Raw genomic sequence first — 16,777 nt, 5'->3', positions numbered from 1 at the left:
ACCCGGGTCCCTCCCTCTCCTAACCCAGGCAGGGTCACCCCTCCCCTGGTTCCCTCTCTCTCCTAACCCGGGTCCCTCCCTCTCCTAACTCGGGCAGGGTGACCTCTCCAACAGGTCCTCCCTCTCCTCCCCGGGTCCCTCCCTCTCCTCCCCCGTTCCCTCCCTCTCATAACCCGGGCCACACTGGTTGGCCAAACTCGTCTCTTGCACTCCGTTCTGGTTGCGTCTGCCCACGCTGGTTTGTAGTCATTGTACAGAAGTTGCCGAGTCGTGGTCCCAGCAGTCTGTTTCTCAAAGGCTGTGTGCCTCCACCGAGTATCGCTGATCATTTTAATCTAGTGAGTGTATCCTGGTATATTACCAGAATGAAAGCAAACGCTGGGACGGACCCGCTGGTCGCCGCGGTGGACCAGGGCACCAGCTCGACGCGCTTTCTGGTTAGTGATCGACGCTATAAACCTAATGCTCTTTTACTCTAATAAGTCGGTATAAATGTTTTTTAAGGTGGATACGATCTGAAAATGTATATGGGTTTAATACGTTGTTTGGATGTTGTTTGTAATGTATGCTAGGTGTCTGTAGGCTATTGTCTATGGGTCTATTTGGTGGGTGCGAAATAAGTTCACACATTGACATTGAATGCTAGTAACGCGTTATGTGTTAAATGTCAAACCCCTACACACACGCATCCATGGTGAAACCCGCCTACCAATTTAGTCCGATCTGTGGATTATTTTCCAAATCCACGAAGAGACGTGGATTTGAGACCAACATTTCGATATTGTGAAATCGAAGGTTTCCAGAAGCGTCTCTGGCGGTGTGTGAGGAGCAGTACAGGCTGGTCTGTGGTCATATGAGGTCAGGAATAAAGTATATTTTCTTCTTCCATTTATTTACAGATTAACCAAAGTAAAGCTTTCAACCTAACTTGATCTGGTACCTCCTAAATTAAAACTTTAAGTCCTCCTCAAATAATATTACATCTAAAAGTATACTTCCTTTAACAAACCATCCAATGTGGTCAAAAGTAGTAGTAGTAGACATATATCCTAGTGTGTGTGTGTGTGTGTGTGTGTGTGTGTGTGTGTGTGTGTGTGTGTGTGTGTGTGTGTGTGTGTGTGTGTGTGTGTGTGTGTGTGTGTGTGTGTGTGTGTGTGTGTGTGTGATGTCTACAGGAAACAACACAACCATGTTTTGTTAGATTTAAGTAAATACAGCCAAAGGCCCAAAGGGACCACTTAGAAGTGTTTTAGTATCTTTATTGGTCCATTTCTGGGGCTTGTATATCGTTATATGGACGATGATAACACATGGCTGCCTCCCTGTCGTATAAGGAGTAGCATTTAGCAGGTCACAGGTCAGTGAAGCATGATCATGAGAAATGGTATCCAACACGTAAGCTAGAACACAGTGTAATAATAGTGTGTTAACTCGAATGCTACATTCTAGAAATGTTGGATCAAAATGGACGATGAGACATTAGAAAGATGTATGTTGTAGACTCAAGTTATAGGACATTTCCCAGAAAAGGCTTGATTTTCTGTTATATAATACATGACTGTGTGTCACAGGGTCGCTTTCTACAGAACCTCAATGAGCCTGCCGCTGTAATCTAAAGACACTCTGGCCAAAGAGCATAACTGGTTATACATTAACGGGACAAGTTGTTTTTTAAACCTACCCAAAACAGGCTAACAGTCGCAGGGCAACAAGGCCCACAAAACAAAAACAAGTTGCCAATGGCCACAGCCGTTGGTTTTGATTAACCAATAGCTCAATATTTCAGATGAAAGCAGGGAGATAGACAGTTCTCTATATGACCTATGCCCTTCCCCTCAGGAGGTCAAGCATGAGTCACTTGGGATGAATAATATCAGTGGTCAGGCAGTCTGCAACGTCATCTAGTGAGAGGTGATTGTGTTGCAGTCCTTAGGGAGAAAGACCTCCCTGTCCACTCCCAAACTTTGACCGTGTGTGTGTGTGTGTAGCTTCATGAGGAATATAAGTGAGATGAGGTAAGAGCACAGACAACCGTGTGTGTTTGTATTTGTGTGGGATGTCTACAGGAAACGACCCAACCTTGTTTCGTTATATTTAGGTGATTTCACCGGTGGAGATAGGTGATTTCCTATAACGTGTGTGTGTGTGTGTGTGTGTGTGTGTGTGTGTGTGTGTGTGTGTGTGTGTGTGTGTGTGTGTGTGTGTGTGTGTGTGTGTGTGTGTGTGTGTGTGTGTGTGTGTGTGTGTGTGTGTGTGTGTGTGTGTGTGTGTGTGTCAGACTAGTCAGACTCTTTGAAGTAGCCTGTGCCTTTGACCTGTTCATGGAGGAATCCTATTGTACAAAAAAACTGAAATACCATCCTCTAACATCTGCCATTGAAAGCTGTGGCTATAAATGTGTCCTCATTGTTCTTGTCTTTGGCAGTCTAGGCCATGTGCATAGGCTGGTGGTCAGTGGACTTAACATCAGTGGACTAAGTAAAAGAAGGGCCAGACAGCTAGCTAAGTACTGCTCAATATCAGCTGTTATAGGGTGCATGTTCATCTGGAAAAGGAGATGTTTCCTGTACCCTTAATGTTCCCATAACAAGATGTTTGTTGGTCAAATAGTTGTTGGATAATTCATCACATTTGGTTCCTAAAATGATATTAACTTGTAATGTGGAATCAAATAAAGTACATAAAATGTGTGTGTGTGTGTGTGTGTGTGTGTGTGTGTGTGTGTGTGTGTGTGTGTGTGTGTGTGTGTGTGTGTGTGTGTGTGTGTGTGTGTGTGTGTGTGTGTGTGTGTGTGTGTGTGTGTGTGTGTGTACAGCTTCATGATTTAAATAAATGAGATGAGGTAAGCGCACACAGATAGTAGTGGAAGCATGTCTCTGTATGGGACATCATAAGGCAGCTGAATATGTTTAGAATAGAACAGCCTGACAGGGACAGCTAGAACCATACGCAGGAAAGTGCACACTAGTGCAGAACACCTCACACACCTGGGAAAAAGAATAGTTGTACTTGTTAATCACACCGTCATATGAAACATCGGACCAATCCGATGTTTTAAACCGTTAAATCAGGTCATGTGTTTTAAGACAGGAAAACAGAAATGTTGGATCAAAATCCAGGTTTTGATCCAAGCGCCTCTTAACCACAAATTGATGTATGGCTGTACTGCTCAAGCCCTCTCTGTGTCCATCTGAGCGCGGATGGGCACACCTGACTGTTGCTTTGACTCTTAAGCTCGTTAGGAGGAAACCGCATCTCCAGTAGGATATAGAAACTGATATGGGTGCCAAGTTGATATTCCTTCCCATGCCACAAAAACGTGGAAGCAGTAGTTTGGTTCCCCTCTAATATCTGTTTTCCATGCCCCTTGCTTCATGTCTATTTCTCCGTGTCTCTGAACATCCACCACATTCCTACACCAAAAGCAATCATACAGCTCTCTTATAACCTCAATCCAACATAGAATCAAGGTTATCAACGTACACTTACATTTGTACACTATCTTCTCATGCAATGTGAGTGTACTCACTGGTTGATATTGCAGGTCGACTATCACAGTCTTTCAAAATGTGTGTCCCTGTCTTCCACAGGTGTTCAATGCTAGAACGGCCGAGGTTGTGAGTCAGCATCAGGTGGAGATCACACAGTTTTTTCCCAAAGAGGGGTGAGTTGACTTTTCCCTTTATGGCTTTCCCATTAGTGGTACTCTGTGACTCTCACATAAAATAACACTTTCAAACGCTAAGATATATCAGCCCTGTCAGTTTCCCTGAATCGAGTCAAGATGGATATTAAGAAATGGAGTGCATTTATAGAGCGCTTTTCTAACCAGTGGCCATTCAAAGCGCTATACAATATTGCCTAACATTCACACAGTCATGCACACATTCACACACTGATGGCGGTGTCAGCCGTGCAAAGCGTGCAAAGCGACAGCCAGCTCGTCTGAAGCAGTTAAGTTGAGGTGTCTGGCTCAGGGACTCCTCGACACCGGGGGAGGAGCCGGGGAACAAACTAGCCACCTTCCGGTTACCGGCCAACCCGCCCTACCTTCTGAGCCACATGACGCCCATATAAAGTAAAATAATGTGTGAAATAAAGTAAAGCAGTGTCCTGGACAATGTACATTCTTGCGGTTTCTTGAGTCCACATCGAAGCATAACTTTCTCAAGGGTGCCGGTGGTTGTATTTAAAAAGCACTATTTCCTCACCACTAGGAGATAAAGGAGAGACTATTGGTGTGTTGTCTCCACAGCGTCTCATGATGTCTCAAACTATAGAAACCATCAATTAAAATGGCATGGCAACATTTCTTTACTACAGTTTTGAGTGCTTGGGTTACAATTTAACGATTTGTTTTTAGTATGATTCACTTACCTGTTGAACAGGTTTAAGTTCCAACCCTCTGGTTTTGATGTATATAAAACAAAATCTCATCGCTGTAAGAGCTGGTTTGGTTGCTCACCCCAGAGCGGTGTTGCATTCATCAGTCCGTTTTTATTTTTCCGAAATGTGGAGTTTATTTAGCAACAATGCAGATCTTTAAAAAAAAAAAAAACTATGGAGGCGCCAATGAAGTCAAGACAAAATATTACAGAATTACATTTAACATTGGGTAAGATTTCCCTTTTTAAAATTGACATCGTACCTTGTTACCTTTTTGGCTCATCTATCGGTTTGTGTGTGCCACGTGTAGAGGTTTTATTTTAGAAATCTTTCTGTCTTCCATAGTGTAGGAAGACATGGGATGGAATTCCTTTTTAAACTGCTGTAGTTGACCCTATAACAGAAGTAGCACCATGCGTGGAACATGTGTTCTGTGTGTTCATCAGCTGGGTGGAGGAGGACCCCAAGGAGATCATCCAGTCAGTGTACGACTGCATAGAGCGGACGTGCGAGAAGCTCGGTCAACTCAACATCGACCTCTCCAACATTAAAGGTGCTCACCCCAACACACACAAACCAAGACACACATCCATTTCGGCAACTGGTGAGATTATATTTACTAGCGATTATACTATACTAGCAGTGTTATTGCCATGCTCTACTAGTTTAGGTAGAATAAGTGTGTGTTTGTGTATGTGTGTGTGTGTGTGTGTGGACAAACCTGTTTAAGTTTCTTGTTTGTTATTTTGTTACTCCAGCGGTGGGCGTGACCAATCAGAGAGAGACAACAGTGGTGTGGGATAAGGGGACCGGGGAGCCACTCTACAATGCCCTGGGTGACTACACCACATCCCATAATAAAGTATTCTCTTGAAACAAAATACCAAATAATTGGGGGAATCTGCCTGAGAGTCAAAAGAAATCCTCATTTTATAATTTCTTAGGTTTAATAAACATGTCTGGGGGCAGCCAATGGTGAAGTTATTCAACCTCTGGGTCACTCACTGCTGTTCCCCTCACGCTAACCGTCATGACACCAACGGCCACCAGGGGTAAAGGATTCAGAGCAGTTGTGAACCATTTGAGGCGTGTGGTTCTCCTTAAAGCAAAGGACAAGCTCTTGCTCTGCATCCCTTCACACATGTCAAATCAAAATGTATTCATGTACTGTTTTTCGTGATGGTAAAGTAGGTAAAAAAGAATAGGTATCTCTTTACAATAAGGTTACCTTAAAGGAGAATTTCACCGGTGGAGATAAATCTGTATTGAAAGTGGGTCATATATTTTGTCGAATAGTAACATCAATTTCAAATTTTGTGCATTCATGAGCGAGAAAAGGTAGACAGTGACTTTTTTTGGGTTTCTAACGATACAAAGCTTAATGTAAATGGGTGAAGTGTCCCTTTAATCATGCCTTAGTTAATGCAATATGCATTATTATATTGCATAAGCATAGGGGTTGAGGATAGGGTTGGAGGCCTATTAAATTATGAACGATAATAAATGTTATTATCGTTCTTTGTGTATGAACACCATAACCTTAGTTAACACAAACACCATTACCTTAGTTAACATGAACACATGAACAATGTTCATGTAATGAGGTTAATTTATCATGTTAACTAAGGACCCAGTGATAGGGTTCTTAGTCAACATGAACACCATTACCTTAGTTAACATGAACACCATTGCCTTAGTTGACTTGAACACCATACCCGTAGTTAACATGGGCACCATAACCCTAGTTAACATGAACACCATGGCCTTAGGTAACATGAACTTTATTACCTTAGCTAACATGAACACCATTACCTGGGTTAACAGGAGCACCATTAGTAAAGGCTTACTAGACCATCAGTTAACTGTTCATTAACTGTTGGTTAATGCATATTACTGCATTAATTAATGTTAATTCATGTTTAATGTGTGTATGTGTTTGTAGTTTGGCTTGATCTGCGTACACAGTCCACGGTGGAAAGACTCATCAACAAGTCCCCGGGCAAGAACAAAAACCACCTCAAGGTGAGCCAGAGAACCCTGATAAGTTAATATCGGTTATTTACTATCATTGAGCAGGCATTGAGCAGATTTCAAGCTACTTGCAGCTCATTCAGATCCCTGTCATTCTGGCAGATGTCACCTGGCTATCGTGATACACACCGAGTGTCAGGGGCCCTTTAGGTGGGATGTGTGTTATTGTGGAGATCGATCAACGGTCGGGGGGTGTTAGTCTCAAACCGCTGGCTGATTGACACATGGTTGCGGTGTCTCTCCACAGCCCAAGACGGGCCTGCCCATCAGCACCTACTTCAGCGCGGTGAAGCTGCGCTGGCTACTGGACAACGTGGAGGAGGTCCGCCGGGCGGTGGAGGAGGACAGGGCCATGTTTGGTACGGTGGACTCATGGATCATATGGGTAAGCTCCACAGACACGCAACCCCAGGATACATGGATTTAAGATCTTAAATTGCATAGTATTTCCTTGCATTACAGTAAAACCATTCAATTTGATTAGACCACTCACAGGAAGTATATGATGAATGTATATATATTGGGATATATTGGGAAACATTAGATGAGTAGATGTTTTTATAATGGCTAACAAAAATATTATGTCTACGTAGAGTTTATATAATCCAAACCCTGTGGTCTCCCCCCATTTATTCTAAGCATACATTTTACCGAATTAACCTTTACCTAATTAGCTGTGATTTGGTGAAACCTAAATTCTTGTTGTTGCATTAATCCCTTGTTAAGCAAATATTATTGCAGCTTCGAGCAGGTGTTTAAAGGCTTTAGATAAAGTGTGATTGAATGGTTCCTCTCAGTGTCTGAGTGGGAACACGGACGGAGGCGTTCACATCACGGACGTGTCCAACGCCAGCCGCACCCTGCTCTTCAACATCCACACCCTGGACTGGGACCTCGAGCTCTGCAGGTCCAAGCACACGCGGACAGACACGCGGACAGACACGCGGACAGACACGCGGACAGACACGCGGACAGACACGCGGACAGACACGCGGACAGACACGCAGACAGACACGCTGACAGACATTAGTGAAAGACTCTGTTTTGCACTTAATGAATGAAAATTGTTACCATGTTTCTATATTTTTTAGGGGGAAACTCAAACAAAGGGCTTATCATAACCTAAACATTGATGACATTCTCCCCTTTTCCACATAGAAATATTCCCTGCCTCCGTTTATAGTAATAGTTTAATCTGATTGACCTTTCTGCTGATGTAAACCTGAATCTGATCGGTGGATGTCTTGCTTCCTGTAGGTATTTTGACGTCCCCATGGATATTCTGCCCAAAGTTAGGAGCTCGTCGGAAATATATGGATGCATGGTAAACTCAGAGCGTGCGTGCGTTTGTGTGTGTGTGAGTGCGTTTGTGTGTGTGTGAAACAGTGTTAAGTCAATTTATAAAAGACCACATTTAGGAATGATCAATATATAGAGAGCTTTAATTTGAAGTCAGATGAAATACAGATGAAAGCGTTGTATACACATTTTGATACAAATGACCTTGATATGGGATAATAAAGTATGTAATATAGGACATAGTTGCTGGAATAGAAGATAATGTCTTGATAACATAGGGATTATGAAGAATTGAAATGATTGGTGTCTTCAAGCGCAAATGGATTATTGAATGAATCTCACATGCTTGCTTGAATGCAGTTTAGTTTTATATTCATTGTGAAAGCGCAACCGATGAGATAATACAGAATTATACTGCATGGAAAAAACACATTGTGGTTCTCAATTGGTACATAAAATAGGTGAAGCACAAAAGATTTGGCTTGTGTATTCTATCTTCGTTTGTTGTGTGTATCTTATCTATCTAGAAGTAGAACAGATTAAAAAAGCCCAACATGAACTTTGCTCTCTGGGTCGTAGGTCAGAAGGGGAGATGGTTCACTTTATATCGTCATTATGTTTTACACGTCCAGACGTGTACTACACATGTAGACCGTAGACGGTCTACATGTGTTTTGTGGATCTGGAGAAGGCGTATGACCGGGTCCCCAGGGAGAAACTGTGGGAGGTGCTGCGGGAGTATGGGGTAAGGGGGTCTATCCTCGGGGCTATCCAATCTCTGTACTCCCAAAGCGAGAGCTGTGTTCGCGTCCTCGGCAGCCAGTCAGTTTCGTTCTCAGTGGGTGCTGGTCTCCGCCAGGGCTGCGCCTTGTCACCAATCCTGTTTGTGATATACATAGACAGGATATCGAGGCGTAGTCGTGGTGGGGAGGGGTTGCAGTTCGGTGGTCTGAGAATCTCGTCACTGCTTTTTGCAGATGATGTGGTCCTCATTGGATCATCGGCCTGTGACCTTCAGCACTCACTGGATCGGCTGGCGGCCGAGTGTGAAGCGGCTGGGATGAGGATCAGCACCGCTAAATCTGAGGCCATGACTCAGGAAACCGGTGGATTGCTTACTCCGGGTAGGAAATGAGTCCTTAGCCCAAGTGAAGGAGTTGAAGTACCTCGGGGTCTTGTTCGTGAGTGAGGGTACTATGGAGCGTGAGATTGGCCGGAGAATCGGAGCAGCGGGGGTGGTATTGAGTTCGCTTTACCGCACCGTTGTTACGAAAAGAGAGCTGAGCCGCAAGGCAAAGCTCTCAATCTACCGGTCGATCTTCGTTCCTATCCTCACCTATGGTCATGAGGGTTGGGTGATGACCGAAAGGACGAGATCGCGGGTACAAGCGGCCGAGATGAGTTTTCTCAGAAGGGTGGCTGGCGTCTCCCTTAGGGATAGGGTGAGAAGCTCAGCCATCCGTGAGGAACTCGGATTAGAGCCGCTGCTCCTTTACTTAGAAAGGAGTCAGCTGAGGTGGTTCGGGCATCTGGTAAGGATGCCCACTGGGCGCCTCCCTTGGGAGGTGTTTCAGGCACGTCCAGTGGGGAGGAGACATCGGGGAAGACCCAGGACTAGGTGGAGAGATTATATCTCAACACTGGCCTGGGAACGCCTCGGGATCCCCCCGTCAGAGCTGGTCAATGTGGCCCGGGAAAGGGAAGTCTGAGGCCCCCTGCTTGAGCTGCTCCCCCCGCGACCCTACCCCGGATAGGCGGACGAAGATGAGATGAGATGAGATGAGACGTCCAGACGTTACCACTCTTTTAACTTCCTATCTGTACGAGCAAGTACAAGGTGTTTATGTAGTCCCTTGTCTTGTGGAAACGTTGTCTGTCCCAAACTTATTCTTTTCAGTAAATAGTGAAAAATTGTCTTTCAATCATTTCCACACCGCGTTGTCAAATCTGGTATTTTGTTTTTGCATACGGGATAGTTGAACCGGTCATTCAATTATTATTTTACATAAATCTAGGTCAATCTGAGTGATGAGGTTTTGGAACAGTTAGTCCAGATGGGTGTTTTTTCATTTATTAGAACGGCCACTGAGGCAGTAAGTGCATTACATCATGCTATCATCAACTTGCAGGTTATAATGTTTATTGTAGCTTTGTGTGCTTTCAGTTTTTCCTGTTGTTTTCCAAAATATCTCTTTATCAAAGATTCAGTGCTTTGAATAGGCTATGGAAGACGGTATTGGCTGTGACTAGACAGCAAGAGATAGACTAAACTACACTCCTTTCAACTCCATCCATCAGGCCTGAAAAACCTTGGCTTTCATAGACCTAGTGTTTCTTGCGTAAATAAAAGGGTGTATTTATTCAAACAACCAGTTCTTTATGCAGCTCTTACATTGCTAACAACCAGAGTCAGTAGCGGTGGAAAGGAAATATTTTTTTAAAAACTCAGATTATATATATATATATATATATATATATATATATATATATATATATATATATATATTGTATAGATATATATATATATATATATATATATTGTATAGATATATATATATATATATATATATATATATTGTATAGATATATATATATATATATATATATATATTGTATATATATATATATATATATATATATATATATATATTGTATAGATATATATATATATATATATATATATATATATATATATATATATATATTGTATAGATACCTCATTGGTTGGTCATCTTCAATAGGCTCTGAGAGAAATAGAGCTTGGCCAAACCATGACCCCGCTCGTGAAACACTCGTGGAACTTGACACACAAACACACAGCCTCTGCTCGTCTGCAGGTACTTCAGTACTGTAGTGATCAATGTTTTCTTATTTGTTAAATTAAATGTTGTGTGTTATCCATGGCCTCTTGTTCCCTGTCTTGCAGAAGTCCAGCTCTCTCTCAGGGGTGCCGATCTCGGGGGTAAGCAGGCTTATAAAAAGTCTCAGTTTCCCAACTTCAGTGTTTGTTTTGTTTAGTCAGGGCTTTATTCTTTCTCATTTGTGCACATACTCTTCTCGCCTCTTTCCCACTTTGGCTCTTCATTTGAATGCCCTTAAATATTTTCATGCATAAATAAAATACATTATTATTATACTTAAAAAAAAAAAAAGTGTGATGCAGTTGTGGAACTGAGATGTGACATGTGGTGGATGGATGGATTATGTTGCTATCGGCAGGGTATTGTAATATTATGGTCTATCACGGGTGTAACTAATGCCAACCTCTGTTTACGTCAGTGTCTCGGGGATCAGTCTGCCGCCCTGGTTGGACAGATGTGCTTCAAGGAAGGCACGCCAAAAACACGTAAGAGACACCCACACAAACATGTCAAGTTTGGTGGAAAATGTCTGAGAGAGAGAGAGAGAGAGAGAGAGAGAGAGAGAGAGAGAGAGAGAGAGAGAGAGAGAGAGAGAGAGAGAGAGAGAGAGAGAGAGAGAGAGAGAGAGAGAGAGAGAGAGAGAGAGAGAGAGAGGAGAGAGAGAGAGGAGAGGGGAGAGAGAGAGAGAGAGAGAGAGAGAGAGAGAGAGAGAGAGAGAGAGAGAGAGAGAGAGAGAGAGAGAGAGAGAGAGAGAGAGAGAGAGAGAGAGAGAGAGAAGAGAGAGAGAGAGAGAGAGAGAGAGAGAGAGAGAGAGAGACTTCTATTTCATGGGATGCATTAATTCACGCACAGTATTTGTTAGCTACTTTAAACTCCATTTCAGCTCACTTACTTTTAACCAAGTCATTGGAAAGTTACTCCAGCCATATTGAGTTACACACCTCATCTGCACTCTCAGTAAGACTGGAACTAAAGCTAGGACTATGTGTGTGTGTAGAGAGGGAGGGAGGAGTGTGGTTGAACGTGAACCCGTTGGCACATCAGTGAACTGCGCGTTAAGAGAGATGCTGCACTTCTAATGCATTACTGTGGGTTTATTGTGGGGTTACTTTTCCGTCATAAGTTTAATTACTCACTTATTGCTCATTCTTGTGATGTTGTTTTCTTAAGGTATGGAACGGGCTGCTTTTTGCTACGAAACACTGGATCCAAGGTAGGAGAGTTGCCACCGACTCTTATTCAATGGTTGGACAATGAATGGAAACATAGAGATTGTACAGAATGCAAAGTAGCTGGCCACTAGTAACTTGTAGACCTAGTGGGCAGGAAATCGTTTGTGTTGCTCGGAAACACTCCAGTCCTAGTTCAGTTTTCTATTTAAATGATTAACTAAACCAAAAAATCATAATCGGTCGCTTTTTAATGCTCAGTAATAAATTGCGCTTGGAGAACTGTTGTATAGAAGCATTATTACACGCATAGTGGTGCAGTTAGAATGAATATCAGCACAGCTGTGATTATCATATACCGTCAGCCTACTAAAGGTTTTAATGTTGTTCCTCAGCCGGTGAAGTCTGAGCACGGGCTCCTCACCACTGTGGCCTATCAGCTTGGCAGGGACCAGCCCGCCTGCTACGCTCTCGAGGTGAGACCACGTCTCTCCCACTACATGGAATGTCTTCAAGGCTACTGATGGATACTGACATTTATTCCCTTTTTTTGTAGTTTGTATGATATGGTTGTTGGTATCTTGTCATCAGGAATCATTGATGTTATTGGAGTCCCTTATTGGTCGTGGTTGGTCAACAGAGTTGTGATTGGTTGCTCTGTGTCCCATCAGGGGTCGGTTGCCATAGCGGGGGCGGTTGTCCGGTGGCTAAAGGACAATATGGGAATTGTCAAGTCAACTGCCGAGATAGGTACATTGAACTATGATCTATACACGCACACACACATACATATATATATATATATATATATACACACACACACACACACACACACACACACACACACACACACACACACACACACACACACACACACACACACACACACACACACACACACACATTCTTATCGATCAAACCCTATTTTTATTGTTTTCCTGTTTGGATATGAAAGCATGCGTTATTTTTTAGGAACCACGTTCATTTAGTGGTATTATTATTAATCTGATTGTGTCATTGTTTATATTTCTCCTTCTTGTGCCTTTTCCTCTGGTAAAGTAAGTGCCACTTCTACAGAGATTTCAAGTTTTGTCTAACACAATGTCTAACACTTTCCATATTGATTAATTTATTTTCTCATCTTCTAACTCCAGAGAAACTGGCAGCTGCCGCGGGCTCGTCTTACGGCTGCTACTTTGTTCCGGCATTTTCCGGGCTCTACGCCCCCTACTGGGAGCCCAGTGCACGAGGGTGAGAACATTCAAAATATCTAAATGCTATGCTACCAACACTACAAAAAGCTACCCTAAAACTACCCTTGCTACAGAAGCTAAATATTATGCTACGGACACAACAAAAAGCTACACCTAAGCTTCCCTTGCTACAGTAGGTAAATGTTACACTACATACACTAGAAAAAGCAAAACTTTTAATGTACACATGCTACGGTAGCTAAATGAATGGATATTTACGCTAACAAAAAGCAAACGTTTTAACAACACATGCTATGATATCTTAATGTTATGCTTTGTACATTACAAAAAGTAAAATTTTTACTTATCCATGCTATTGTAGCAAAAAATTTCACTACATATGCTGCATAGCACTTAGCATATGCTGCATAGCAATCTCTATATTTGATAGAAATTACAGTTAGTTCGCTAAGGTATTTAACTTGTTTCTTGATATTCTGTGTGTGTCTGCGTTGCATAGAATCATCTGTGGGCTGACTCAGTTCACCAACAAAAACCACCTGGCCTTCGCTGCCCTGGAGGCGGTCTGCTTCCAGACCAGAGAGGTGAGCTTTCACAAACTTTTAAGTTTGTTTTTCGTAACTTCACCAAGTAAAGGCGTTATTTTAAACTGTAGATGCAGTTCAGTACAATGGTGGTTCTCGTATCCGAATTGAAATATATGTCATGTCATGGGTGCCCAATACTTTGTTCAGAGTCTATAATTACAAATTACGACAAATTAGGCCAAATCCAAGCTGTGCTTGAACTTCTCTCCCCCGCTCTCTGTGATCCAGATCCTGGATGCCATGAACCAGGACAGCGGTGTTCCTCTAGACCAGCTCTGGGTGGACGGAGGGATGACCTCCAACCGGCTGCTGATGCAGCTGCAGGCCGATATCCTCTGCATCCCCGTTGGTAAGAGAAGCTACACAGTACAGGGTAGAGCTCTCAGAACGTAGAGCTCTCAGAGCGTAGAGCTTTCAGAACGTAGAGCTCTCAGAGCGAGGAGAACGTAGAGCACTCGGAGCATAAAGCTCTGTGTCAAGGTCACAGGAGAGCTATCAGAACGTAGAGCTCTCAAAGAAGAGCTTATTGGGGGTGTAGAGTATTGTGAAATGTTTCACAATAAAGGTCTCCCAGTAGCATTCCCCCTCATAGTTTTTGGGGGCTGTAGCTGTGTTACACAATAAATGTCTCAGTATTTTCCAAAGAATAATTTGGGTAGAACTCTCGAAGTAGAGCTCCCCGGGTAAATGTTTCACAATATCGCTCTCAAACTTAAAGTGTTTGACGGTAGAGCTCTCTGCTCACAGTAAAGAAGGGAGCTATTTCTAGTGTTTTGTTGCTTCCTCCAGTGCGCCCCACCATGGCGGAGTCCACGGCCTTGGGGGTCGCCATGGCTGCAGGCGCGGCTGAGGGAGTGAATGTCTGGGACCTGACCGCCGATCATCTTCCCCAGGTCGTCTCGGAGACCTTTGTGCCCCAGATTAACCCTAACGGTGGGTTGTCCAGAAGAGCTGTGTTAAAGCAGACGCTATTAAAGTTGATAATTGCATTAGCTTTTGGTTGTCATATATCTTTAGAAGCAAAAAATAACGAAATATTTGTTATATAAAAATATATACAAGCTTTAAAATATGCCTTATCGCAGCTAACACAATTTATGGAAATTGCAAAAGCCTTTCCATTTTCAGCAGAGATGCAGTTTGATTCTAGAGTTTACTTACCCTTCACGCACAATTGCTCTTGTCAGTGCTTTGTTACACTCAAAGCCCCATTGCGCTACGATGCTCATCACTAACCCATGTCCTGCCCCTTACAGAGAGTGAGTTCCGCTTCTCCCGCTGGAAGAAGGCTGTGCAGAAGGCCATGAACTGGGAGACCATAGAACCTGCCAGCCTCTCAAACGGTAACCTAGGGAACGCTACGTAACATCTACTGTTTGGTGTTCTAATGGTAATTAACAGTTTAAATTAATTGAGGGGTGGCACCGCTTTGCAACCATGTTGATTCTCTTTTAATTAAATCATCTTTTGACATGCTAAAATCCGACCGTTGTCCGGTGCTTGGGGCTTTTCTTCATCTCGGCCGACAGGATTAGAGAAGAAGATGAAGGGCCCTCCCTGGGGGGTCCCGCCGACCCCTGAGGTCTGCGTAACTGCTGCATGCTCGACTTGATCTGAAGGCTGTTCACGTAGACCCACCAAAAACCCTCTCAAAAAGTTTTGGTTCCTAAACTTGGAGTACCCGTTGAACAGTGTAGATTTTCACCGTTGGTTTTGCACTTGAACCAAATTAATATTTTTAAAAGATGTGAAATACATTCATACCATCTCGGTATGGATGTATTGTATTAAGAATATATTTTTCTAGCAATGCCTTTTTAAAAAACACTTTTGTATGGTTATTGGGTGTTCCTTGTTACAATAATAACAATCGAATAAAACAGTTTGGTGGGTTTTATTCACTGGCTGTTTCTAACAAGTTGTGAATAAGGAATGAGTGTTCTAACTAACCCCATCCAACTGAATTAACGAAGCCTTCGCTCTCATTTTTCTTTTTTTTACTTCTGATTGCTCCGGTGCTTTCTTGTCCTTTTAATTATTGTTTCACATCTTCAACCAACAGATCAAAAGCAATAACTGAACTTGGGAGAACCTTTGGTGGCCAAAGGCAACAAAGAAGGCCATTGTGTGACCAAACGGAAGATAAAATTGCAGTTTGACCTTGACACTCACTGCCGTCAAAACTGATATTTTTTTTTTACGTTCAAAAAATTTGAATGTGAAGAAGATTAAATTGGTGCTGCAGTCCAAATGCACAATATTTAAGTTATCTCCTCCCCAGAACCCGCCCACCCCTCCTCCCCAGACCCCGCCTCCCCAGACCCCGCCCAACCCTCCTCCCCAGACTCCGCCCAACCCTCCTCCCCAGACTCCGCCCACCCCTCCTCCCCAGACTAATGTTACGTTCGCCAATTTTAAACCAACACATCACGGGAACATAACATTGTCGGAGGAAACGTCTTTTTGCAAATTGTCATGAACGGTTAAAAGAGAAATCTCATGCGTGTCATTTCCAGTAGCAAAACAAACTGCCATGCTCAGGTTCACAATTAATTCCTCCTACTCTTATGAAATACTGTATATATTTGACCACTGGCCATAACCTTATTTCATTTTCCACTTCGTGGAAGCAATGAAGGTTTATTTTCCTCAAAGAAACTCAAATTTAGTAACTTGAGATGACTTTGAAGCTTTGACATTTTATTATCCTTTGAAGGTGTTTTACTATTTCTCAGAATGTGATGGTTGAAAAACTGAATTTCTCAACCAAAGGTTTGCGCATGCTCTGCCAGCTCTGGAACGCACTTTATCAATGACCTTGTGTCGAGCATGGGCTAATTTAAAGGGATTTCATGAGGGAATGTGAAATTGGGCTTTTAATTAATCCATTTAATTGACACATCTATGCAGTACTTGTTAAGTCCAAATATTTTAGCCTGCTACATGTTGGAAATCAAACCTGCCATAAGATCACCTAGAACACAGGTCATGGCCCAGATCAGAAACTGTATACATGTATTGGGGTCTTGGTGACCGGGTTTGGTTACTTCCACTAAAATATCAGACTGATGATTCATTTTAAAAAGGGCGAATGACAAATCAAGCTGTTTTTTGTTGAAACATGTACATATGTTCAATTCCTATTTGTCTGAGATGTAATTTCAATGTGCAAGAGCCCCTTTACTGAAATGTACAGATGTTTTAATAAAACTCTTGAAAATTGAAGTGGA

General features: G+C 42.7%; 1 protein-coding gene across 1 annotated transcript; it reads left to right on the top strand.

Annotated features, from left to right (window-relative positions):
• The first annotated feature begins 183 nt into the window (after positions 1-183).
• On the top strand, positions 184-16,772 carry LOC132475499 (glycerol kinase-like). The gene is given in 21 exon segments (XM_060076658.1): positions 184-437; positions 3,591-3,664; positions 4,833-4,939; positions 5,145-5,222; positions 6,329-6,408; positions 6,665-6,802; positions 7,215-7,324; positions 7,675-7,741; positions 10,643-10,678; positions 10,996-11,047; positions 11,050-11,062; positions 11,748-11,790; positions 12,142-12,222; positions 12,418-12,496; positions 12,901-12,997; positions 13,460-13,544; positions 13,776-13,896; positions 14,337-14,480; positions 14,804-14,890; positions 15,077-15,129; positions 15,610-16,772. Coding segments are annotated over 21 exon segments (1,635 nt in total). The 5' UTR covers positions 184-365; the 3' UTR covers positions 15,628-16,772.
• The last annotated feature ends 5 nt before the right edge of the window (positions 16,773-16,777 follow it).

Source organism: Gadus macrocephalus, chromosome 17, assembly GCF_031168955.1.
Source record: "Gadus macrocephalus chromosome 17, ASM3116895v1".
Lineage (NCBI taxonomy): Eukaryota > Metazoa > Chordata > Actinopteri > Gadiformes > Gadidae > Gadus > Gadus macrocephalus.
The sequence above is the reverse complement of the archived record's forward strand: the minus strand, read 5'-3'. Positions and strand labels throughout refer to the sequence as shown.